Consider the following 25228-nt stretch of genomic DNA (forward strand, 5'->3'; position numbering starts at 1 on the left):
CATGAACACAACACATCTGTCCATCAGACAGAGGGCTGCTGTGCCTCCGGTCATCATTAATGGACGTCTCTTTAAAATGACCGCTCAGAGGAGAGGATTTCTAATTTCTCTAACCGCCTGCTGCTTCCCCTCCTCTCTCCTCGGTTCCCTTCCTCGACTCCTCCGTTCGCATCTCCTGTGGGCGGGACTAAGACACGAGGATAGGAGTCGAGGAGGAGAATTAGAGAAATGAGAAAGGGCCAGTGTGTGTATTTTACGGGGTGGGGCTTTCTGAGCGTTGACGACGTGGTCAAACTCTCGCGATATTTCGGCCTCGGTTACCGACCCGTCTTGGATACCCAGCAGTTTCTCTGAGAAACATCAACACAGTAACCCGGGAAAGAGACCTCAGAGGCGGGGAGCGGTGTTTCTCTTTAGGGACCTCACAGCGGATCTGGATACTTTGTTACACAGACACACACCGACACGACAACAATGGATGAATGTCGTTAGAAAAAGTTGCTATCTTAGTTAGCTAAGATTGGTTTGCTAACGTTAGCCGGCTAATGCTAACGTTAGCAAACAGCTGAAACTGAAGAAGAAGTCTGAAGAAGTTTGGATTTTATGATCATTTTATAATCATGAGGACGGCAACATGAATCTGGACATCTAGATACATCGCTTCCTTTCATTACAGGTATGTGTTTTGCCTCTTTTAACAAGAAAACAGCCAAGTTAATTCATGACTTTCCTGTCGGCTAACGTCAACTGTCCGGAGTTAGCGGCTCCGACTAATCCCTGGAGCGAGACGTTGTTAAATAAGTCATCCTGAAGTCAGAGGCAGGAATGTGTTGCAGACATCATGGTTTTAGGCAAAATTAGGAACTTAAAAACGACCATTGGTAAATCGAGGATGTTTTTAGTATGTATTAGATGTTTAGAAAACAATAACTTACTGTCTGTTTGTTAGTTAGCAGCTAAAAGTAGATTAATCATGTTTATGTTTGTGTGTATGGGGCGACTAATTCCTGGACAGGGAGTAATAGTCTTAGCCTTGACACAGTTAATTTCTCCAGCTTTACTTCGAAAGTTAAAATGCCATTAGTTGTCGTTTCATCTAGTACTGTTATATTGTATTATTCATCAATACAGCACTTTTGGAAGAAGTACTAAGATCCTTTACTCCAGTAAAAGTAAAAATACTATGGTCTTAAAATACTCCATTGCAAGTAAAAGTCCTGAATGCAAAAATGTTACTCAAGTAAAAGTACATAAGCATTAGTATTAAATTGTACTAAAAGTAATTATACAGACACAATTTCAAAATAATACAAGTAGAGAAGAATCATCAGATAAGTGTACTTCAAGTATTAAAAGTACTCGTTTTGCATAATGGATTTTACTATGATTATGGTCTCCTGTTTTTATCCAAGTAACAGCATTTAATATTGTATTTTGTCAATGTGAACCTAATTTAGATACTTGAACCACTGTGTAGGTTAGTAGTACAGTATTGCATTTAATATATAGACTGTATATTACACTGTCTATGATTTTACCATATCAGCATGTCATGTGTTTTATGTACACAGTTGTTGTGAGTTTTAAAACAAGTGTAGTGGATACACAAGTAAAATGTTTGCCTCTGAAATGTAGTGCAGTAAAAGTATAAAGTTGTATTAAATCGAAATACTTAAGTAAAGTACAAATGTTAACAAATACGTACGCACAATACTTGAGTAAATATTCTTAGTGACTTTCCATCACAGTTTTTTAAACATTAAAAGCCAGCATTTCAATATCCCAAGTACAGGTCCAGCTGTAGCTTCAGTGTGAACCCAGCTGTTTAAGTGTGTTTTAAAAAAATAATGTAGACAATATGAAGTTGCTGAATTGAAGGTAGGCTTCTCAGTGAGCTATCCGCAGACAGAGAGGCAATGTCAGGTTGGTGTTAAAGGAATATAATCACGATTTACTTCACATCAGTGAGGGTGGATACAGTTCAAATCAATACAAACCATTTAAAGTCAAAGATGGCAAGGTGCTTCTTCTTCATCTTGCGTTGGGAAACCAGTGGCATTGAGGGGTCTTCAGTGGTTGGGATCTATAATGCAGCCATAGATTCTGCATTGGGGTTTCTATAGTATAGCGTTCAACCACAGGTGGCAGCACTGAGCAAGAAACAGCAAAATAACGCTCCAATCTGTAAGCGAAGAAGAAATGTTGCCATGTTGGTTTCGACACGGCTTGTTTATGCTTTAATGGAAATGACCGAATAGCTTTTAGTTTCCAATAAGTGTGTTTATGTTACTTAAACCTTTACAAACAATCTTTATTATTATGCCGATTGGTCGCTGATGAGTTCACCTTCTTTTTGACGGGTTTGACATTTTAAAATACTTTTGTTGACACACTTTCTGAGCTCTAAATGCCTGAATTGGATGGTTTTACACCGAGAGCAACACAGGACCTTTACACGGGGTGGAAGTCTTATAAGAAGCTGTTTGTAGACTTTCTGGATGTCAACTTGAGTTTGTAAACACGCTGGTAATGGAGGTTAACATCGGAAGTAAGTCTCTCTCACATTTTTTAACTAAATAAGTAAGTTGTTTCATTTAATGTTAGCGTTTTCAGTTTCAGTTCAAGTCACTATTTGACCCAAAGTATCTGACGTCAGCTTATCTTGATAGTGAGGAAAGCTTTACTTCCGTGTATGAAGTACTCTGATCTTGTACTTTAGTAAAAGTAGAAGTACTCAGATCTTGTACTTGAGTAAAAGTAGAAGTACTCAGATCTTGTACTTGAGTAAAAGTAGAAGTACTCAGATCTTGTACTTGAGTAAAAGTAGAAGTACTCAGATCTTGTACTTGAGTAAAAGTAGAAGTACTCAGATCTTGTACTTGAGTAAAAGCAGAAGTACTCAGATCTTGTACTTGAGTAAAAGTAGAAGTACTCAGATCTTGTACTTGAGTAAAAGTAGAAGTACCAGAGTGTAGGAATACTCTGTTACAGTAAAAGTCCTGCATTCAAAATGTTCCTCAAGTAAAAGTATAAAAGTATTATCATCAAAATATAGTGAAAGTAGCGACAGTAAAAGTAGTCATTGTGCAGATTGGTCTATTTCAGAATAATATATATGATATGTTTTATAATGATTGATCATGAAAGTGTTATCAAAGCTGGTAAAGGTGCAGCTAGTTTGAATGACTTTGTATACTGCAGGGTAGCTTGTGAATTTACTCCAGGTGGAACTAAAGTCTGATTTAACACTTGATTAGATTTCACATCATTCATCCACATCTGTAAAGTAACTAAAGGTATTAAATACATGTAGTGGAGTAGAAGTACACGATTTACCTCTGAACTGTAGTGGAGTACTTAATGGACTTTTAAAATAAGATGTTTGGATGTAGATTAAATGATCCAAAATAATATGTAAGTAATGAATGGGTTGACAAAAAGATGGCAGCAATTTAACTAGTTGTTTAAATACTTTTTTGTGTAAAACATTACATCTTCAATACTTTTACTTAAACACCAAACTCTTTCTTGTAACTGTGTATTTTTACGTTGCATTATTAGTACTTTTACTCCCACCTCTATTGGTCTCAGTCCCATTTGTATTCAGATAAAAGGGAATACCCAGACATGTGTTTAAGTAGTCTGGTTTTGTAACACAATAAAATGCCACTGTTGCTTTGAGTTTATAACCAGGACCATCAGTGTACCGCCACACATGTTAATGGGGAGGGTTGTTACTCTGAATATCTGTTAATAGACACAGACATTTACACAAGTGTACTTTCCCTCCTGTTTGCTCTCTTGCCTGTCATGCTCGCCTCAGGACTGAGTCACGTGACTCTTATGAGTAAAGGCATGACTTCTTAACAACTCCTCATGACTCACAGGGTGTTAAATATGAATGCAAAACACTCACAATGAGCTAGGTATCTAGGATAGGTTTGCAAATAGATCCATGGCTAAGTTTTCTCATTAAAGTAGAAAAGTTGTCAACACATTGACCCTCTGTTGTCTCAGGATTAGGGTTCTCTAATCATAACACAACATAATTGTGTCATTACCTTTATAAGAACAGTACCTAAGTGTTAGAAACATCTCCCTGGTCCCCGGCTTGAGCTTCAATCTCAGGATCCATGTATTTGTGATCCTCTCCAGAATGGAAGTAGTCATCACATCCAGAGCATCAACTAGTTCCTGAACAGTGTCCTTCACATGCTGATATCCAAGAGAGGGAGTTACACAGTCACAAGATGGAGGAATAGAAAGCAGTATTCAATGTTTAGTTCAGATTAGCTCCACGTCAGAAATGAGCATGCTTGTCATATGTCTATCTCCATAGAGGCTGAATCATCATGTTAATCACATAGCTATCATATGCCTCAAACAGTCCTGATGCTCTTCTAGGTAATCATACATCCTGTCATGTACTCAGCTACAGTTGGGATACCTTTGTTAGCATGTTACTCTCATATTGGAAGAGGACATTCAGTATTTTTCCAACACTAAGTAACACCAGACACCTGCAGTCCAGCTCAATGGTCGATCAAATGTCATCTAAATATCACAAATAACCCCTTTTCCTCAGGGGGCTTTACTATATGTACAGCACAAATATTGTTGGTCTTAAGCAGGATTAGGGCAACAGGCGCAGCCAGGTGTTTTAAGTAAACATCACATGCCTTCAGTCCTGCTTACCTTCCTTTACTTACAGGAATGTGCTGCTCTGGAACCGGTTTTAAATAACAGGGTGACATTCATCTGATGTCAACATGCTGTCAGAATAACTGCATGTGTTCCTATACCAGAAACTAATTGCACAATGCACATATCGTTTATAAGGGGATGTGTTGAACAACATGCTGTTCTTATATAACATATCTGCTTTTAGACTGTTGTCTTTAAAGCTGGTTTTTATCACAGTCATTTTCATTATTTTTAAAGTGCTGTATGCTATAGGCGCTTTCACACCAAGTACTTTTCCCAGGAATAGTTCCCGGAACTTTTATTTCCTGGAACTATCTAGTAAATCGCGTTCACACCGGAATAAGTCCCTGAGGGAGCCGCTGACGTCACTTATTCTTCTTCTTCTGCTTTGGGTTTACTGGCAGGCAGCAAACAACTTCACGGCGTATACTGCCACCCGAAGTCCCCGGCCGGAAGTCCCCGGAGTTGGGGACTGGCTTCAGTAGAAGCTGCTGGGACTCCCAGCAGCTTCTACTGAAGCCTTCAGAGTAAATCGCCAGAACGCTGACACCTCCTCATCTCCACCGCTTTTGTGTTGCCATAAGTTAGTCTCTCTCCGTTGGTGCGCTGGGCTAATGCTAATGCTAATAATGCTAATGCCAGCAAATAAAATGGCGGCTTCACAAAAACTTTTCAGAGTTTTACGGGGCGTGGTTTGCAATTCGCCCAGCCAATCAGAAATTTGACCTTTTTTCTCCCCAAGAAAGTACCACCTCTCTAGCAGGGACTAAAAAGGGGTGAAAAGGTTCCAGAAAAAAAGTTCTAGTTCCAGATCTTTTTGGTGTGAACGCAAAATCCCAGGAACTATCGGAACTATCCTGGGAAAAGTACTCCGGTGTGAAAGCGCCTAATGTGTTGCTTTGTGCTATTCCTTGTTTTGGTTGCCTGATAACTGAAATGTAACCGCCTTTGTCTTCAGTCTGTGTGTAAAGTATGCAGAACAAGAATACAACAGTATATACTTTCATACTTTTGTGTCACTTTGACCTCGTTTTTCACTATCCGCCTCCCTTTAAACTTGCCTCCAGGTGAATGAGAGCGATGAGGAGCAGCAGGAGGACGGAGGTGTCTGCTCAGCAGCTGACTGATCACACTATTGGCACAGGTGTGTATGTAAACAAGTCATGTGACATGTCTCAGGAATGAGTTACAATAAAAGGGATTGTTAGAACAATTTACCAACACTAGTTCAGCTGAGAGGGAATTTATTTTATGGCATCAGGTTTTTCTACCACTTAATAAATCATGCGTTCTCTTCCTCACCTTCAGAGCTGACAACTGCATGGAAGAGTTTATCTCAGTCCAAAGCTGCTGTAAGTAAATACAAATACAGTCAGTGGAATATCAAATGATGATGAGGATGACTCCCTTTCACCGCCATATAAGGCTCACATGTGTTCTCCCTCTTTAGTTGCGGCATATAGAAAACCGCCTGGAAGCCGCTCCAGGTTCAAGTGTTCTCCTGGAATCAGTCATGGACCCCAAGAAGAAATCCTCCAGGACGGTGCGCTGCAGAGGTGAGTCATTTCCAAATGTCTTTATGATCAAATTCTACATTTCCTCCGGCGCTCCTTCCTGCTCCATTACAGCACCTCTGTTGTGCAATATACTTATTTATATACTTTCCTGGCTGTGATCTCGTAGTTAGACAATTCAATTACTGTAATAATACATCTGTAAATGACTGTGCAGTGTATATACTTTTATTAGTGACTAGTGTTTAGGGCTGGGTATCGTTAAGGTTTTAACGGTACTACTACTTTTATCGATCCGGTACTTTAACGGTTCTCTTATCGGTTCTTTTGAGAGAAAAAAAAAGGTAATGAACTAAACAAATTGTAAATAATGTGAACTTACAGAACTGTAAAAAACAAACAAAAAACAAGTATTTACTGCAAAAATACAGTAGTACAGAGCAGCACAGGTGGGGCATACAGGTATGCTGCTAACGGTTCTTCTGGAGGAAGATTAAGGTATACATAACATACCTGACGGGGAAACGTTACTCGTGGACGGGGCTACAGCGCTGCTAGAGAGACAGTCGGTGCATTTCTCCGTCTGAATGTGGAGCACTTTTGCTAAATGTTTAGACAAATTGCTCGTGTTACCGCCCTGACATGCTAAACTCTTATTGCACTTTTGGCAACGAGCATTGTCCACATCGAGACGGGTAAAGTTGAACCACACCTTGGAGCGCTTAGTTCTCATCTCCGCCGTGAGTGTGTGTGTGTTGCTGCATGTAGCAGCCGTGTGTGTGTAAACTGCCCCCTCGCACACAGACGTGGGAGAGAGAGTTCTTTGCAGTCTTTTTGCATATTAGAAACAGAGTTGGCGACACTAAAACTACAATATAATGTTTGTGTAGCAATAATACATATGACATGTATTTTTTACATGTCTCCAGTACCGATAAAAAGACCGCTTAACGGTACCACGGTCTTTAATAATTCCGCCCCGGGGCCCCTTTAATACCGGGGCTCGGTACTAGGGATGCTCCGATCGATCGGTCACCGATCGAGATCTGCCGATACTCACTCTCTACCGATCGATCGGTGCTCTCTAAACATGCCGATCGCGAGGGCCGATCGCATGACGTAAAATACATGACACTTTTCTCTGTACGCGGCAAAACAAGCTCGCCAAAATGGCTTCACCGGTCTGGCATTATTTTAAGGTGTCCGAAAAAGACAGTAAAACAGCGGTATGCAACGTGTGTGAAGCAGAAATCCTGCTGCTCCACCCGCTGTGACGGACCGGTGAGCGGAGCGAAACACACAAGAGTTAGACCTAACACCCTTAGCTATTTGATCTACCTCTGGAACAAGCTAAACTAGTTATAAATATGTTTATTCTTCACTGTCGGCCTCACACATTACTGGATCAGCGAGCTGCATGAGACGATACTGACGGGCTGTCAGGAGAGGGAGAGAGGGGGGGGAGAGAGGGGGAGAGAGGGGGGGGAGAGAGGGGGAGAGAGAGAGAGAGGAAAAGAGAGCGCTTGCTCATTTCTCCCGTGGTATTATCCAAAGTGAATGTAAACTTGAATAATATACATAATTTGAATGTAATAATTAAGTTGATTGTTGTTTGTGGAAGCTCCAGTGAATGAGCCCCATTAACTGAGTTTTAAACATCACTTTAAATGGAAGATTTAAAGTGATGTTTAAATCTTCCATTTAGGCCCCGCCCACTCGATCGGATCGGCGATCGGTATCGGCAGATACTGATTCCGGCGATCGGTATCGGCAGATACTGATTCCGGCGATCGGCGATCGGCCCCAAAATTGGCGATCGGAGCATCCCTACTCGGTACCCATCCCTACTAGTGTTAGCTGGCTGCTATCACACTACTTTATACATGCTACACCTATTTAAATAAAATCAATAAGGTTACAGCTGCTTGTAATCCACCTGGATGTGTATTTATGTAAATTGTCATTTCTATCTTTAATAGATAGATAGATACTTTATGAATCCCAAATTAGGAAATGCTGTTGTTACAGGACCAGTGTGCTCAACATTAAAATACAAATACTTAAAAAGTGGAAAAGAGTTAACAATTAAAAATGAAAATGAAAAATAGTAAATCAAATATAAACAATATTCAAAATTCTGGATAATTAAAATGTTCTTTAAAAATACTGCAGTAGCAGCAATATATGTTTAATGTATATTATGTTATCAGGGTTCGTACGGTCATTAAAAACCTGGAAAAGTCATTGAAATTCAAAATGCAAATTCCAGGCCCTGGAAAAGTTATGGAAAACAATATTTTCCCCAAAGTTTTTGGAAAAGTCATGGAAATATAACTAAAGTTGCATCAAATACGATTTATATTTTATCTAATCGCCGAAATAGTAATACTATAATGATAATAAATACTGTATAGTAATGAAACGTAAAATGGCATTTAACTGTCACAGTATTTAGCTGGTGAGAGATGTTTACAATCACTAACCCGGCTTTAGCCGGGAGCTACTATTTGATATAAGGCTGCCAAGAAGTGCAGTTTCAACAATGTATGGCACCAATTGTGGTTATCAAAAGACATTGACCCAAGACGTGCTAAATGCAAACTGTGTTCGATATTTCGAATATGGGCGAGGCAGCACTTGCTAGCCACTTGAAAGAAAGAGTCATTTTCTTTGGTCATGGAAAATGAGCTAACGGTCATGGAGAAGTCATTGAAAATCATTGGTGAAAAAGTGTGTGCACCCTGTGTTATGCATGCCTCTTAATTAATATGACGCTATTTTTGGCACGTCACTCTTCCTGTATCACTCTCAATGTCCCCTCTGTGGGACGAATTAAGATATCCTGATTCTGAATAATACCTTTTTTAAACGTTGCTGTCTCTCTCCCAGATGGACAACATGCTGATGTCACCGCGGGGTCTTCGAAGCGTCGGGGGCGGAGTCAGCAGAGTCCGGAGAAGAGCAGCTCTCGCAGCCCGCTGAGGAACGCCACGCAGGACAGCAACGTGCGGAGGAACAACAGCGTGGAGTTCAGGGAGCCGCTGGTCTCCTACAGGTACACACTCTGCTTCAAATGCACTCTGCAAACAGCCTGAGGTCGCATTCACACCTAATAGTCCGCTTCTCAGACGACTGTTTGTTACACTGTTTCATTTTTCAGAAGGTTCGGTTTGCGTTCACACGGGCAAAACTCAAACGGACTATAAACTTTAAACACAAGTCATGTGCTCGGAAATGCTGTTCAACCATTGGTCAGACATTAAGGGGGTAAAAACGCAAAACCCGGCAATTTCTACCGTAGCTTTGGAGCATCGGCAGGTTATTTTCATGCTGCTGTTAATCTGGAGAGCTGAGAGCATATCAACAGACTCTAGTGGCCAGTACAAATGATTATACAATCAGACAACGTGCGTTAAAAAACATTATAACACATAATGAGAGACGTTCTGCAGTCAAGAGGAGGGTTCACCGACGACAGGTGGCTCTGACTTTGACTTTTATGTATAGTTTTTAGTTTGATAGTTGTTTTTACTTTACACGACACTGTTCAACACTTCATTCTGCTTCACTCTTTCGCTAAAGATTTTGAAGACATTCACGTGACTCGTAAATACTACGCTTCCTATGTTTTGGTGCGGACTGCATTCACACCAGAGATGAACCGCTCCAGAGTTCACTTGCAAGCAGTCCGAGACCACCTGTTTTAGGTTGTTGATGTAGTTAGTAAATAGTCACGGTCTTCCCTTCTGCTAAAATGCAAGCTCTTGTTAATGCATATATTTCAGCTGCTTGTGCTGAGAGATGCCCTGGCAGGCGGTTAGACTCCAGTATGTCTTGATCAGAGACTACTGCATATCCTACAAGATTCTCATTTGTCAGTGGGTCTTTACTGCCTGAACCATCCACATATAATACAAGATCAGGATTGGACAAAGGGACAGCTTTCAAATCCTGTCTTGGTGTACATATTTCAGAAATGGCAGCCAGGCAATCATGTGGTTCACCATCTTCCTCTGTAGGAAGCAATGTAGCTGGATTCAATACAGTGCATCTACTGATGTGAACATTAGGTAGTGAAAGCAACACATTGTGATAGTGCATCATTCTAGCGGGTGTAAGCTGACTTGTTTTCTGCTCTAAAAGGATTGAGGAAACACAGCATGTGGTACTAACAAATGTAACTCCTGATAGCCCACTAACCCTCTAGAGGCTAGTACTGCTAAAGCAGCAGCTGCTACTGCTTTCAAACAATATGGTAAACCTGCTGCGACTGGATCTAATCTTGATGAAAAGTATGCTACAGGCCTTAATGTTCCTGCAGCAATACTGAAGACATAAGTCCATTAGTTTCACAAAGTGTCTGGGTCAAAGGTCGAGCTGAGTGGTAAACCCAGAGTTGGTGTCACTGTCAGTGCTTGTTTTAGTTTCACAAAACCATCCGTTCCCTCAGGAGTCCAGGTCAAAAGGTCATTTGGTCTCAGTCCATGGTCATGCCCTGCAGAGGCTGTGATAGTTCAGCAGTCAGGTATCCACTGTCTCAGTCCATGGTCATGCCCTGCAGAGGCTGTGATAGTTCAGCAGTCAGGTATCCACTGTCTGCAGTCCATGGTCATGCCCTGCAGAGGCTGTGATAGTTCAGCAGTCAGGTATCCACTGTCTCAGTCCATGGTCATGCCCTGCAGAGGCTGTGATATGTCAGCATGGTCAGGTATCCACTGTCTGCAGTAGCCCGTCATGCCCAAACATGTCATCATTTGTTTCTTTGTATTGGCTTTTTTTTCGGAGCAGGTTTGCCGTTCAGCACAAGTTACCATGGCGATCCAGCCCGCTAAAAAGTGAACCAGCGTCGTAGGACCGGAAACCCAGAGTTTACCCTGAAGTTAGCTCGCTAAGAGAAAATCCGGCTTCGTAGTACAGGCCTCAGGAGAGCGCTTCCACTCAGTCCTTAAATGCTCTTTACTCTTAAAGATTTCCATTCAGACACCGTGTGTTCCTGACATCTCCTTAGTGTCTGCAGCTGAAAGGCTCACAGACACTTCAGTAGCTCAGAGAGGTTAGCAACGATACAGCACAGCCTGTTTCTTCTGCAGTTTGGTCACTCAGAGTCACAGATTTACTGGATCTCAATGTGAATATATTCTCAAGAGTTGATAAAGGCTTAGAGCGGAGCTAAAGGGAAGTGAATATTAGACTCCACCAGATGTCCAGAAACACGGCTCGACACAACACAGAACAATATATGTTGCTTTGTTTTTGCTGAATGTGTTTATAAAAGCATGTTGTACATTTAAAGGTGGTCATTTTCACAAAAATGTTGTTTCTTCTGCCCCAAAAATGGCAGAGAATGTATATTAGTTAAACACGTCTTGGTTATTAACCCTCATTATTTTAATATCTTTATAATCAGAACATGCACTACTATAATAAAGCAGTGGATAATATTTATATATATTTTTTGTTTGACTTATAGTGCCATCAGTAATCTTTTCTGCTTCGAGCCCGTTAGCGAGGGCAGTGTGACAGAATGACACAAATCAACATTTTATTTTCATTCTGGTTCTACATTTCTAAAAGGTTTCGTAGTTTAATGAAAGCCACGTATTGAGTGAATGTGTCCCTCCTTCCTCACAGTCTCCGACCCCCCCCATACATGAGCTCTTCTGTACACTCACAGTGAACTAAGTCTTGATCCCCTTCCTGATCCCCTGTGTAATCTGGTTTGTTTCCAGAGAGGCCACCCCTCCACCAAACCCCCCCTCTCAGCTGGAGGCCTTCAGCCTTCAGTCCTCCTCCTCCAATCCCCCCTCAGACCCCCTGCTGAGCCAGATGGTTTACCACAGAGACACCAGGGACTCTCAGACGGACCGGGACCAAGACAGCACTCGCTCCTCGGCTCTGGAGGGCACGGAGGTCCGATTCCTCAACGACCGCTCAGCCCTCGACTCCATGAGGACCGCCAGGGTCTCTGCGTGGGAGCAGGACCACACCCCTAAAGTAAAATAAATATATATATGCCGTTAATAACTGTGCTATATATATACCTGGCTGCTAAATCTTCTGAACTGTTACAGGATGTGTATTTTGTAAATTGTGTAATTTTTTATTATTCTTTATTAGTTATTTTCTCACATTCCCCTTTACATCCAATAGTACTTCAATTTAGATGAACAGTTTCTTTAACAAGGGGCTTGGACTGTGAGCCGTAGGGTCACCGGTTCAAGTCCCCGACCAGACCTAAATATGGAGTGTGGACTGCTACTTGGAGAGGTCCCAGTTCACCTCCTGGGCCCTGCCGTGGTGCCCTTGAGCAAGGCACCGGACATCCCCCTTCCCCCCTCACTCCCTCACTCCCTCACTCCCATTGCTCCCCGGGCTCTGTACAATAGCTGCCCACTGCTCCTAGTACTAGACTCCTGGTACCTCTTGGTTCTAGACTCCTGGTACCTCCTGGTTCTAGACTCCTGGTACCTCCTGGTTCTAGACTCCTGGTACCTCTTGGTTCTAGACTCCTGGTACCTCCTGGTTCTAGACTCCTGGTACATCCTGGTTCTAGACTCCTGGCACCTCTTGGTTCTAGACTCCTGGTACCTCTTGGTTCTAGACTCCTGGTACCTCCTGGTTCTAGACTCCTGGTACCTCCTGGTTCTAGACTCCTGGTACCTCCTGGTTCTAGACTCCTGGTACCTCCTGGTTCTAGACTCCTGGTACCTCCTGGTTCTAGACTCCTGGTACCTCCTGGTTCTAGACTCTTGGTACCTCTTGGTTCTAGACTCCTGGTACATCCTGGTTCTAGACTCCTGGTACCTCCTGGTTCTAGACTCCTGGTACCTCTTGGTTCTAGACTCCTGGTACCTCCTGGTTCTAGACTCCTGGTACCTCCTGGTTCTAGACTCCTGGTACCTCCTGGTTCTAGACTCCTGGTACCTCCTGGTTCTAGACTCCTGGTACCTCCTGGTTCTAGACTCCTGGTACTAGGATGGGTTAAATGCAGAGAACACATGTCACTGTGTGTGCTCTGTGACCATTACAGAGGGTTTCATCCCCCCATTCTATTCTATTCTATTCAACATGTATAAGGTCTCAAATCCCCCAAAAATCCACATGAGAATATGAAAAACTAAACGTATAGAAATCAAATCAATAATAACACTGAGAACGTAAATAACACACGTAATTGTTTTATCTTTAATTTTTTTTTTTAAGCATGCTTCTTAGGTAACATTGAGCTGATCTTTTCTTGCTGTAACAATGTAAATGTCTCCTCTGTGGGACTAATAAAGGGATTCTGATTCTGATTCCTCTACGAACAGCCTGCCCTGGACTCCATGAGGACCGCGGGGGTCAGAGTGTCTGCATGGGAGCAGGACAACACTCCCAAAGCACAACCAGGCATGGAGGGACAGGAGTCGAGCCCGTCTTTAGCTCCAGGATCCGCACAAAGAGAGGAGAACACCCCCTCGTCGAGCCCAGGATCAGCCTCTCAGCGGCTGGAGAACCTCCGGCGGCACCAGCCTGACGACAAGCTGGAGAAACTCAAAGAGCGCATCCGGAGGCAGAGGCAACATCTGGAGGAGGCGGCAGAGAGAGAGAAGCTGCTGTTCGACCTGGAGCAGCCGGACGTAGAAGCTGTGGGGAGCAACAACGCCGGGACCAGCAACATGTACAAAATAATACGGAAAGTAGCAGCTGCTCCACCAGCTCCGATATACAAAGGTACCTGCAGCTATGTCACATCCTTTGTTTGACCTTTCGCTGCAACTAACAGTTTGGGGAATACAGCTTACATCTTTAAAGGTCCCCTATTATACTGTTTCTCATCAATTTATCACAGGTCTCAGATATATACAGAGCCTGTCTCTGATTGGCTGAAACACCAAACAGATCATTGCAGCATCCCATAATCCCCTCTCGACCAGGACAAAAAGAGAGAGAATCTTTCTTCCTGAGACTTTCAGAGTCTCTTTACACAGAGGGGACACATGTTGATGTAGAAGAGACATGAAGAAGAGGGGACACATGTTGATGTAGAAGAGACATGAAGAAGAGGGGACACATGTTGATGTAGAAGAGACATGAAGAAGAGGGGACACATGTTGATGTAGAAGAGACATGAAGAAGAGGGGACACATGTTGATGTAGAAGAGACATGAAGAAGAGGGGACACATGTTGATGTAGAAGAGACATGAAGAAGAGGGGACGCATGTTGATGTAGAAGAGACATGAAGAAGAGGGGACGCATGTTGATGTAGAAGAGACATGAAGAAGAGGGGACGCATGTTGATGAAGAAGAGGGGACGCATGTTGATGTAGAAGAGACATGAAGAAGAGGGGACGCATGTTGATGTAGAAGAGACATGAAGAAGAGGGGACGCATGTTGATGTAGAAGAGACATGAAGAAGAGGGGACACATGTTGATGTAGAAGAGACATGAAGAAGAGGGGACACATGTTGATGTAGAAGAGACATGAAGAAGAGGGGACACATGTTGATGTAGAAGAGACATGAAGAAGAGGGGACACATGTTGATGTAGAAGAGACATGAAGAAGAGGGGACGCATGTTGATGTAGAGGAGACTTGAAGAAGTGGATTTTGCATAATAGGTGACCTTTAATGCCTTTACTTCCAGGTTTCAACAGTACTGAGACGAAGATCCAGACTCCTGATGGGAAAGTCTGGAAGGAGGAGGAGTTTCATAACCTCAGCAGAGAAATATACAGAGACCTGTCCCGACAGTTTGCTGGTGAGCTCGGCACACACACTTTATTTTCATTACAATCATTCACATTTTCAGATATGGTCAGGGTGTCACTGTTTTACTTCAAAACATGTACTCGTTTATCAGGGTTCCCGCGGGGTCTTAAAAAATCTTACATTTGATAATCTGAATTGAAGGCCTTAAAAAGGTCTTAAATATGATCAAAAAAATGAGAAAGGTCTTAAATATGATTTAGAAGGTCTTAAGATGATGGGATGTGAAAGGTACTTCTGTGTAGCGATCGCGTCTAAATGTGTTTTGGGGGAAATGTCCGGGCTGCAAAGTAACCAGTACGGTGAGAGCCTTTCAGTTCCCCCCAACAATCTGTATTGAAATAAATCAACATGGAACCAGTAATCACTAACTTTGTTTCCCCCCGGCCCCTTATCGGAGAACACCCAGCTAGTAACCTAGCAACCAAGCTTCAGCTAGCGGCAGTCAGAAATTAGGTACCTTCGAATCTACTTACAAATAAATATGGGGAAGTGTAAGTTCAACCGTATTTGGTTGGAAAACATCGAATTTAGTGCTTGGTTGAAACGAGTGGAGGGGAACGTGTTAGAAGCCTGCTGCACCTTTTGCAAACAAAAATTGCGTTTGTTTTGCTAGTGCAGCGTTTGCTAATGCAGTGTTAGCTAATGCAGTGTTAGCTAGTGCAGCAGCTCCCACAACACCACCGGGGGGCCTCCGGGCGACGTTTGGGTCTACGTCAACCCTAAAAGCGGAGGTGCTGTGGACGCTAAATACCGTAGCTAAACACCAATCATACAACAGCATGAAGACAGCAGAGCTCTGACTATAGCTCTTGTCACTCACTCACACACACACACTTTTTGTCTAACACAGTTCTGTGTGCTGTTATGTTCAGTCATCGTTCTTATGTTGAACATGAATACATTTACTTTGTAAGTAATTATGGGACGTATTTCTTCTTTCCTAGCAATTTTCCTTCATACCTTCTTGCCGTGAAATAGGTCTTAAATTCCATTCAAAGTGGTCTTAAAAAGGTCTTAAAAAGTCTTACATTTGAGTTGGTGAAACCTGCAGGAACTCTGTTTATGATTTCACCTGGGCTTAGAGCAGGGATCTTGAAATGAGTTTTATGTGGAAAACTACAGTAATCTCTCTGACCTGATCTGGTTGTTGTATGTTCCCGAGCTTTTATCTAGTTTGTATTAAACCCTATGGCCTGGAGTATATTGAGCTGACTGTAAAAATGCATTAGCAAACTATTGATTGCACTGAATGCATGGCATGGAGTTATAGATCTGTACGAGGTCTAGATAGATTGGATCAGCTGTTTTCCATAGAGGAGGGTTGCACAAATTAACACAATGTTTATTCATAGTCTCTGGTAGAGATGCACCAATTGATTTTTTGTTATTTAAGTCTGAGTTGCATGTTCCACATTTAGCTTGTTCCATTTTTCATTCAGTGCAATATAATTAAACACTTTTCTTACATGGAAAATGAAAATTCAATTGTATCTTAATTATTAAACATTCACTTTTAAATAACAAAACCCCACCAAGTTATAAGACCTATTAAAACCTTGATTTTAAGATTACTCCGCAGCCTTATTGTGTTACAGATAATAAGCTTAATGTATTTTTCACTCGCTCTCAACTTCCACACTGCTGTGCTGCTGTTGAACCATAATGTGCCACTTCTGTTTCAATTAGACATGAAGAAAATGGATATGATCAGTCGCCGATCGATCAGTGCCTCTCTAGTTTTGGTTTATTACATCAGAGATACCTTACCTTGGCCCAGGGCTTGTTTTTCTAAGTTGTATTTGTTTATTTAACACCTAGAATGTGCAGTCATTGACAGTCTTACCGTTTGCTGGATAGCTAAAACTCATCAGCAATTTTCTTTAGTTGAATAAAGAAATGTCTGCTTGTGTGTACAGAGAGCACCAGATCCAGACAGCAGCATCAGAAGGAACAGAGAGCAGACAGATCCAGAGAGAGGAGGCCCCCCAAACCTGTGAGGAAGGTCCACAGAGCGGCCCCTTCCTCTGAAACAACCACCAAACCAGGTATTATAATCCTCAGATCTGTGGGTTTCCCTGGCTGCTTCCCTGTGTGTGTGTGTCTTTGTTAACATGCAAATTACAAGCTTAACATCAAATGACCATAAATTATTTCATTTGAATGATGCTATGATGTCATAAATGGTAGGTGTGTGTGTGTGTGTGTGTGTGTGTGTGTGTGTGTGTGTGTGTGTGTGTGTGTGTGTGTGTGTGTGTGTGTGTGTGTGTGTGTGTGTGTGTGTGTGTGTGTGTGTGTGTGTGTGTGTGTGTGTGTGTGTTGTGTGTGTAGTGTGTGTGTGTGTGTGTGTGTGTGTGTGTGTGTGTGTGTGTGTGTGTGTGTGTGTGTGTGTGTGTGTGTGTGTGTGTGTGTGTGTGTGTGTGTGTGTGTGTGGTGTGTGTGTGTGTGTGTGTGTGTGTGTGTGTGTGTGTGTGTGTGTGTTGTGTGGGTGTGTGTGTGTGTGTGTGTGTGTGTGTGTGTGTGAAAAGCCACATACTGCTGTTACTCTGCACGGCTGACACACACATATTTACAAAGATGCTCCCAGATGGACACATGACAAGATAAGAAGTACTTTATTGATCCCTATTTGGGACATGTTTTGATTATTAAATATTATATTGAATGTACAATGGGAGTTTAAGAGAAGCTATGGAGAGTTCTAGTTAACACAATAGCAAGCTCTCTTTTTGCAGGAGCACAATATTTCTTAAACTGTGTATGTATATATGTGTTAAAATACCGTTTCCAACATTGTTGCGCTGCAGCGATATCCACGCCAACAAATTGTATTATTCAGATTTAACTAAATATGTTTTTGGTACAAAACATTGCAGAAATAATTCAGATGAATTGTGGATAACGTCAAAGCGTGCAGATGGACATCTCTTCTCTGCTGGAGCTTTCATTCCCTCCTGGTTTCTGCTTTGGGTTTCTTCCAGCTCTTGTACTTGTCCCTGAAGTCTGGCTGCTTTCTATAAATAACTGAAATCTGTGGCCAGGTTCAGTCTGCAGCACAAACAGCTGCTTGGTGAGCACAGCTTCATTACCAGGGATCTCTCTCTGGGTGATTGTGGAATAGCTCAAGATTCAAGGCTTTTATTGTCATGTGTGCATAGCTACAGTGTAGATATGACCATGAAGAGCTTAGGGCACAGGCTCCTCCAACAGAGCAACACGATAACACAGATCAAATAGTGCAAGTAAATAAAATAGAAATAGTGAAGAATGTTCTAAATACAAGTAATTGGAATATTGATATAAGTTGCAGACGGATGAATGTTATGGATGTTCTTTTCAAAAGTTCAGGTGTTTAACATTCTCATGGCCTGAGGGATCAGTCCATGTAAAGAGACATTTGATATTAAATGTTTTCTATGCTCTTAAGCAGCCACACACATCTGACTCTCTACACACACACACACACACACACACACAGAGAAACTGATCAGCAGGGATAGCAGTGTGTGTATAAAAAAACATATTTGTCTGCCAGATAGTTACTAAAGAGGAAAGTGCACTCGAGGGGATTTCGGCAAACTGGAAAAACAAGTCCTTTTTGTTTCATAACCTTCATGCAACTTCTGAAAAAGTACACGGAGTCTTCATGTTTTTCACATCACTGGGTTTAGATCAAGTGAGCATTTAGATTAGTCTCACTAAAGCAGTGCACCTTGTTTATCAAATGGTGTCTTTTCCCTTCTTTAATCACTTGTTTGAATGTGTTGAAGTGAGTCTGTGCTGCTAGGTGTATGCATATATGAGCCTTCACATGCAGTCATGAGGTCAACATGGACTGTATTGAATTGCAACGCTCTTCCCCTGCAGCATCTAAGGCCCTAGCCACACGGAGACGGTAATGAAAACGAACCGAATTCGATATCAAAAAAGTCTTCGGTCCACACGCAATCGGCACCAGAAACGTGTCCTTCCTCACAAGACCGCTCGACCCGCTGGAGACGCTGTAGTACATATGCCGGCCCTGTAAGTGGCGCTGTACTTCCGCCACAAAATACACCAAAAGCAGCGAAGCAGACTTCCCGAGCATGGTTGCCATGGTTGCCCTTCTGTTTATTCTCCGCGGTGGATTTAGCAGCAGAGGTGGGGAGAGGCAGGGCTCTGACTCTTTTCTCCCCGAGGCAAGCGTGTGCTCCTGCTGTAATTCTCTCCGGTGGTCCACCAGCAGATGAAAAACACCCACCTCTCCGCCTCTTCCAAGGGGCGAGGGAACCGTGCGGCAGAGTTCCCATTAGAATTAGTTTTTCGCCGGTCAACATGTCCGTTAAAGTTTAAATCTGCCGGTCAAAGGTCTTCTTTGTTATTTATTGAGCTTTAAAACAAATGAACAACGACTCTCTATAAGAATAATACACAGAGTCTCTCTTTCCCTCCCCCTCTCCTGACAGCCCAGCAGTATTTCCGTTATCAGGAAATGATCGTATAGGGCGTAGACACGGAGCCGGTTGGCCCCCCCAGTGCGTTGCGTCCGCAGATCTACCCACCTTGCGACCCGTTATCGTTATCTGCGTCTCCCTGTCGGCCTCGTGTGGCCGACCCGTCTATAAGATAGAGAACTGTAGCGGGTACGACCCGTTTCGTCTCCGTGTGGCGAGGGCATCAGTTGATCATGTTCTGATTGTAATTGCCCTTGAAGAGATTATCACATGTGTTATAGAAACTCTTCATGAGGTTGTTAGGAACGGCTCTCCAACAGCACTTTACATGACAGAGGAACAGTTCAGCATCATGACTGATAACAGATTGGATTTAATTAGATATACTTTATTGATCCCAATTTGGATGTTTTCTTCCTTGAAAGCAGCATGTTAACAAACAATGCATTGCACATGAAATACAAATGAGATCAACATCGACAGCGAAAGATGTGTATATATAATAAATAATACATGTTGTTTATGCAACAAGACACTTTAAAGAGGTAGAAAGTTAAAAAGTCTTGCATATACAATATAGATATCGAGAATTGACATTTGAATTGTCAGTGTTGACTTTGATTGACCAACCTACGTCTAAAACAATGTAAACAAAGGATAGTATTTACATTAAAGTGGACCTATCATGCTATATTTGAATAATATAGTGTAGGACCATACCTATATAAGGCATATTTATACTTTTTTTTTTTTTTAAATACCAAACAGATCATGCATTTTAGCCATGCCTCATTTTGCTCAATTTGACATTTTTTTAGCTCTGTTTTTGCAAAGGGCAGATTCAGTGAGAACAGCACCACCTACAGGCCTGGCATATGTACTACAGCGTCTCCAGCGCTTTCGAACGGCAATGCCGTGGCTGTCTCCTCCTGATTGGTGGAGTTGGCCCAATAGCCGTAGCGCCACCCTCCTGACGTCAGGACAGTGTTCAAATCTGGATCAGTTTTTATCAGATCCGTTGCAGCCCCTTTTTTAGAGATTTGGGTATGGAGGAAAATAGAGAGGGTTGTGTTTTCTGACACTTGGTGAGTTCCCTGGAACACCGGGGACACATATTCATGTATGAAAGACGTACAAAAGTGCATTTTGCATGATAGGTCCCCTTTAAGTGTTATCTGTCACATGTCCTCTGTTTTTATTGATTGATTATATTATATATAGACCTTGAGAGCCTTGAAAGGTGCCTTTTATAAGTAAATGTATTATTAATATTATCTTATAGATAGATACTTTATTGATCCCAATTTGGGAAATGTTTGCGTTGCAGCAGTATAAAAAACAAGGGAATAAGAGAAATGAAGGCACTAGAAACAGTCCAAAATATTTCTGAAATAGAAATAGAATAGCATTAAAATGTAAAAAGTAAAGATATGCATGTGGAAAATATACATGTGGAAATACAAATGACTGTTGAGAATAAAATAATAATAATGTTGTCTCTCTGCAGTGATCAGCCCTGCGTCGTGGAGGGACGGCCAGAAGCTGGTGAAGATGGTTCTGGGTCCGGTTCCCAAGCTGCCCCGAGAGGAGCTGCCAGCTGACAGACTGAGCAGAGCAGGTGGGAGACTGACCTCTGACCCCTTTTACACGCCACTACACTCACTCTCTCCCTCTGTACACGCCACTACACTCACTAAGTCTTATATTACCATGTCCGGACACCAGCAGCGCTCCCAGCTGGCACTAAACATACAAAATACACCAATCACAACCATAAATACAAAAGGGAAGTTTGTTTAAAGAACAGATTATAGTCCAATCATATACCATGGCAGAGTCAGATTTAGTACACCATGGTACAAAAGTAGCAGTATGTTTGGTTTAAAAAAGTGACCATATCAAATTAATGAGGTAGCTGGTACTGTATGCTACAAAATAAACGTGTATATTGCACACAATTGTATGCTTCATTTAATTTTTCAAGGCTTCTTCTTCTCAGTTCTGCAGGGACATGTTTGATGTCACTGGTTATGATGGTTTGGTTCATGGCCATCTAGTTTTCCAGATGTTCACACACACCAATAGTTTCTTTTGTTTGGTGTCCATCTCTAATTGTAATAACTAAACGTATAGCAGCCATCTCTGCTGTAACTGCATCTCTTTAAGGCTCCATGCCGTGCTTCACACGCTCTCATCAACGTGTCAAAAGGTACAAGGAAAGTGAAAGGGACACAAATAGAAAAGGTGATTAGCTTTCAGCTGCGGTTTGAAGAGCCAGCTACATGTCAAAAATGTCCTCTCTGCATTATTTACACGCCTGCATGCAAACCACCGTGGGAATTACTCGTCTACCTTCAACCCCCCTTCGTTCAGACAACTCCCGTCTCATTTGACTTTCACCTGTTCTCTCTTCTTGCTATCCAACGGTCGCCTCTCAAATGAATCAGAAACAGAAACGGGTTTATTGCCCAGTAAGTTTTCACATACGACACTTTTTCCTTGGTGTCTGTAGTGCATACATAAACACACTTATTTGTTACATACCAACAAACTACGAGCAGTATACTATGACAAAATACTCAGAATAATAAAATAAAATATGTGCAGTTTTGTTGATTCTGCTTTAAAGGTAGGGTCGGTAAGAATGGAGGAACCAGCTCGAGTGCGCTAGAATTTGAAAGTACGTAGCCGAAAGAAATCTGCCTCCTTACAGAGCCCCTCCTCCAACACACACGAACGCGCACATGACCAATGAGGGCACGAGATAAGTCTGTGCACAGATGGAAGGCTGACAGGCAGGTAGGCCATCCAGTTATTTTAGCCGGGCCGAGGCAGATGATTGGTCGTGCTTTTTACAGTATTACAGCTTCCACAGATGATATTTTTTTATGTATTTATTGTCAAAGCATTTCAGATATTCATTGCTATCGGGATGTTAAGAGCATTCCATGGAATATAACAAGTGTTTCTGAAGTGAATTACCTACCCCACCTTTAAGCGTTATTACCTGTAGTAGACCCATGTCATTGGAAGATGTTGTCGTGGCTTCTTTCCTTATTTTCCATCAAGCCAATAGACGCCTTCAACAGACATTTCTAACACGTTTTCTTTCCTTTATATGTTTTGTGTTACTCACAGTTGATGAGTTGCTTTGCCTCCGATGGTTTGGATGATATTATGCAATGGGTTTGCTCAAAATAAAATAACTAACTTTTCATACAGGTAACAAAGAAAACAAGCCTTTACAATAGTCTAAACAAAAGAGGCAAAACCCAAATAAAATAATAAACAACTTGGGTAGTCTTTCTGTCTTTCTATGTTAAGGCTTGTATAACTTTAATGGTAACTTAAACGGTAATTGAACGGTTAAAAACTGTCTTTCTGACAGGTTGCCCATCTCTGTCTCTTTAGAGGAGGCGCCGTGGGAATATAAGTCTTTTATACTGTGTCACAATTGGGTGGCCCTTTTTATAAAAAAAAACGAAATACTGGCTCTAACAGATACAAGAAATATCTCCACACGTATAGAGACTGTTCATGTCTGGGGCCCACAGCTGGACTGCAGGAGAATATATCAATTAATAAAGAGTTTTTGGCTGGACTCACAGTCTAGAGACACACACACACACACACACACACGCACACGCACACACTCTGTCTCAGTTAGCTGCATCTGTACTGGTTACCACTGACCGGAAGGAATAGAGATCGACTGGCTGTTCTGGTCGGCTGCCCAATGAGACATGGCCTGATTTCCAGAGGCGCACTGCAGCCATCATCTGAAAAAAAACAAAAAAACTCTGTCTGGATTAGATCCTGTAAATGTTCAATTTGGGGCACAGATTACAGTTGCCATGGCAAGCCGTCTCTCCCCCCCCCCCCCCCCCCCCCCCCCCCAAAGCCTCATTTAGCATTCAGTCTGGGTCTTTAGCTGTGCTGTTTTTATGATCAATCTGCTGCAGTCACTTGTTGGTGCAGACAGGGTTTTCTGAGTTGTGTCAAAGATGAAGATCAGAGATGGACCGGAAACAGTCAAAAGGATTTTATAGATTTCTACTCGTTTAAAATGAAAGGTCTCCTATCATACTGTTCTTCATCAATATATCACAGGTCTCAGATACATACAGAGCCTGTCTCTGATTGGCTGAAACACCAAACTGATCATTGCAGCATCCCATAATCCCCTCTGTTTTCAGCCCTGTTTCTTTTTGTATTTATTATTAATTTGATGTATTTGAAAGGGACCATGTCAGTGTTGGATGAAGCGTAACAGATTATAGCATTTAGCTCATTTGTACAGTCGTCCCGTGGCAGGTCAGACAACACAATAACAAACAGTGCAGCGTAAAAACAATATGAAATCATGCAAGAACACACAAGGCACTCAAACAAAGCTACTCACGATAACATCTAAATATAACATAACATTTGTGGTCAGTGAGTGCAGAGCTTAGTAGACTTTTTAAGGTTGGTTTGTTAGCGGGTTACACTCTGTACGTGTGTGCTTCTGTTGGTCACTTCATTACCAATAAAGTCATAATAAAATAAAGAAATGTTAATAATTAGCGTATTGACATGACATTACATTTAGCTGACGCTTTTATCCAAAGATACAAACTTGAAGAAAACAGAATCATAGAAGTACATCAGGTTTCATAGACCAAAACATTTCAAGTGCTACTCAACTAGCTTTAGATAAGCCAGTCCTTTATTAGTATATAAGTGCTTTGTTTTTAAATGTATTGCTCGAAGTGGAGTTGAAAGAGATGAGTTTTCAGTCTGCTCTGGAAGATGTGTAAGCTTTCTGCTGTCCTGATGTCAATGGGGAGCTCATTCCACCATTTTGGAGCCAGGATAGCAAACCCACGTGTTTTTGCTGATGGGAACTTGGGTCCCCCTCGCAGTGCGGGTGCAGCGAGCCGTTTGGCTGATGCAGAGCGGAGTGCACGTGCTGGGGTGTATGGTTTAACCATGTCCTGGATGTAGGAAGGGCCAGATCCATTCACAGCATGGTACGCAGGTACCAGTGTCTTGAAGTGGATTCTAGCAGTTACTGGAAGCCAGTGAAGGGAGCGGAGGAGCGGTGTGGTGTGGGAACATTCTTTTAGATTGTTGCTTTTATTGCTTTTAAATTGTCTATTGTTTTTACTTGTACTTGTTTTATGGTGTGTGAGCTCTGCTGTGGTTTTTTCTGTGTTAATGTTTTGTTTGTTTATTTGACTGTACAGCACTTTGATCTGGAGGTTTTAAAGTGCTTTAAAGGGGACCTATCATGCAAAATGCACTTGTGTACGTCTTTTCTACATGAATATGTGTCCCCGGTGTTCCAGGGAACTCACCAAGTGTCAGAAAACACAACCCTCTCTATTTTCCTCCATACCCAAATCTCTAAAAAAAGGGGCTGCAACGGATCTGATAAAAACTGATCCAGATTTGAACACTGTCCTGACGTCAGGACGGAGGCGCTACGGCTATTGGGCCAACTCCACCAATCAGGAGGAGACAGCCACGGCCATTGGCGTTAGAAAGCGCTGGAGACGCTGTAGTACATATGCCAGGCCTGTAGGTGGTGCTGTTCACACTGAATCTGCCCTTGCAAAAACAGGGCAAATTGAGCGAAATGAGGCATGGCTAAAATGCATGATCTGTTTGGTATTTTGAAAAAAAAAAAGTATAAATATGCCTTATATAGGTATGGTCCTACACTATATTATTCAAATATAGCATGATAGGTCCACTTTAACTCAGGAGCCTCTGTAAACAATAGACTGGTCAGGAAAAGCATGCTCGAGTTGGAATGATAAAAACATGTTAGAGGACGACAGC

The 25228-nt window shown here is 42.1% G+C and overlaps 1 protein-coding gene across 4 annotated transcripts in view; it reads left to right on the plus strand.

Moving 5' to 3' along the window:
* The first annotated feature begins 324 nt into the window (after nt 1-324).
* Nucleotides 325-25228, plus strand: part of cep350 (centrosomal protein 350) — an 82080-nt gene continuing 57176 nt past the window's right edge. For 3 of the 4 annotated variants that reach the window (XM_034149675.1, XM_034149678.1, XM_034149677.1), the window contains exons 1-10: nt 325-676; nt 5772-5848; nt 6013-6056; nt 6155-6260; nt 9108-9273; nt 11948-12212; nt 13529-13931; nt 14848-14961; nt 16889-17017; nt 20910-21020. In XM_034149675.1, coding sequence (XP_034005566.1) covers nt 5776-5848; nt 6013-6056; nt 6155-6260; nt 9108-9273; nt 11948-12212; nt 13529-13931; nt 14848-14961; nt 16889-17017; nt 20910-21020 — 1411 coding nt within the window. In that variant the 5' untranslated portion in view covers nt 325-676; nt 5772-5775. Of the gene's footprint in view, nt 677-2225; nt 2549-5771; nt 5849-6012; nt 6057-6154; nt 6261-9107; nt 9274-11947; nt 12213-13528; nt 13932-14847; nt 14962-16888; nt 17018-20909; nt 21021-25228 lie in introns of those variants that run through there. The other variant, XM_034149676.1, reaches the window with a different exon arrangement.

This window comes from Trematomus bernacchii, unplaced genomic scaffold, assembly GCF_902827165.1.
Source record: "Trematomus bernacchii unplaced genomic scaffold, fTreBer1.1, whole genome shotgun sequence".
NCBI lineage: Eukaryota > Metazoa > Chordata > Actinopteri > Perciformes > Nototheniidae > Trematomus > Trematomus bernacchii.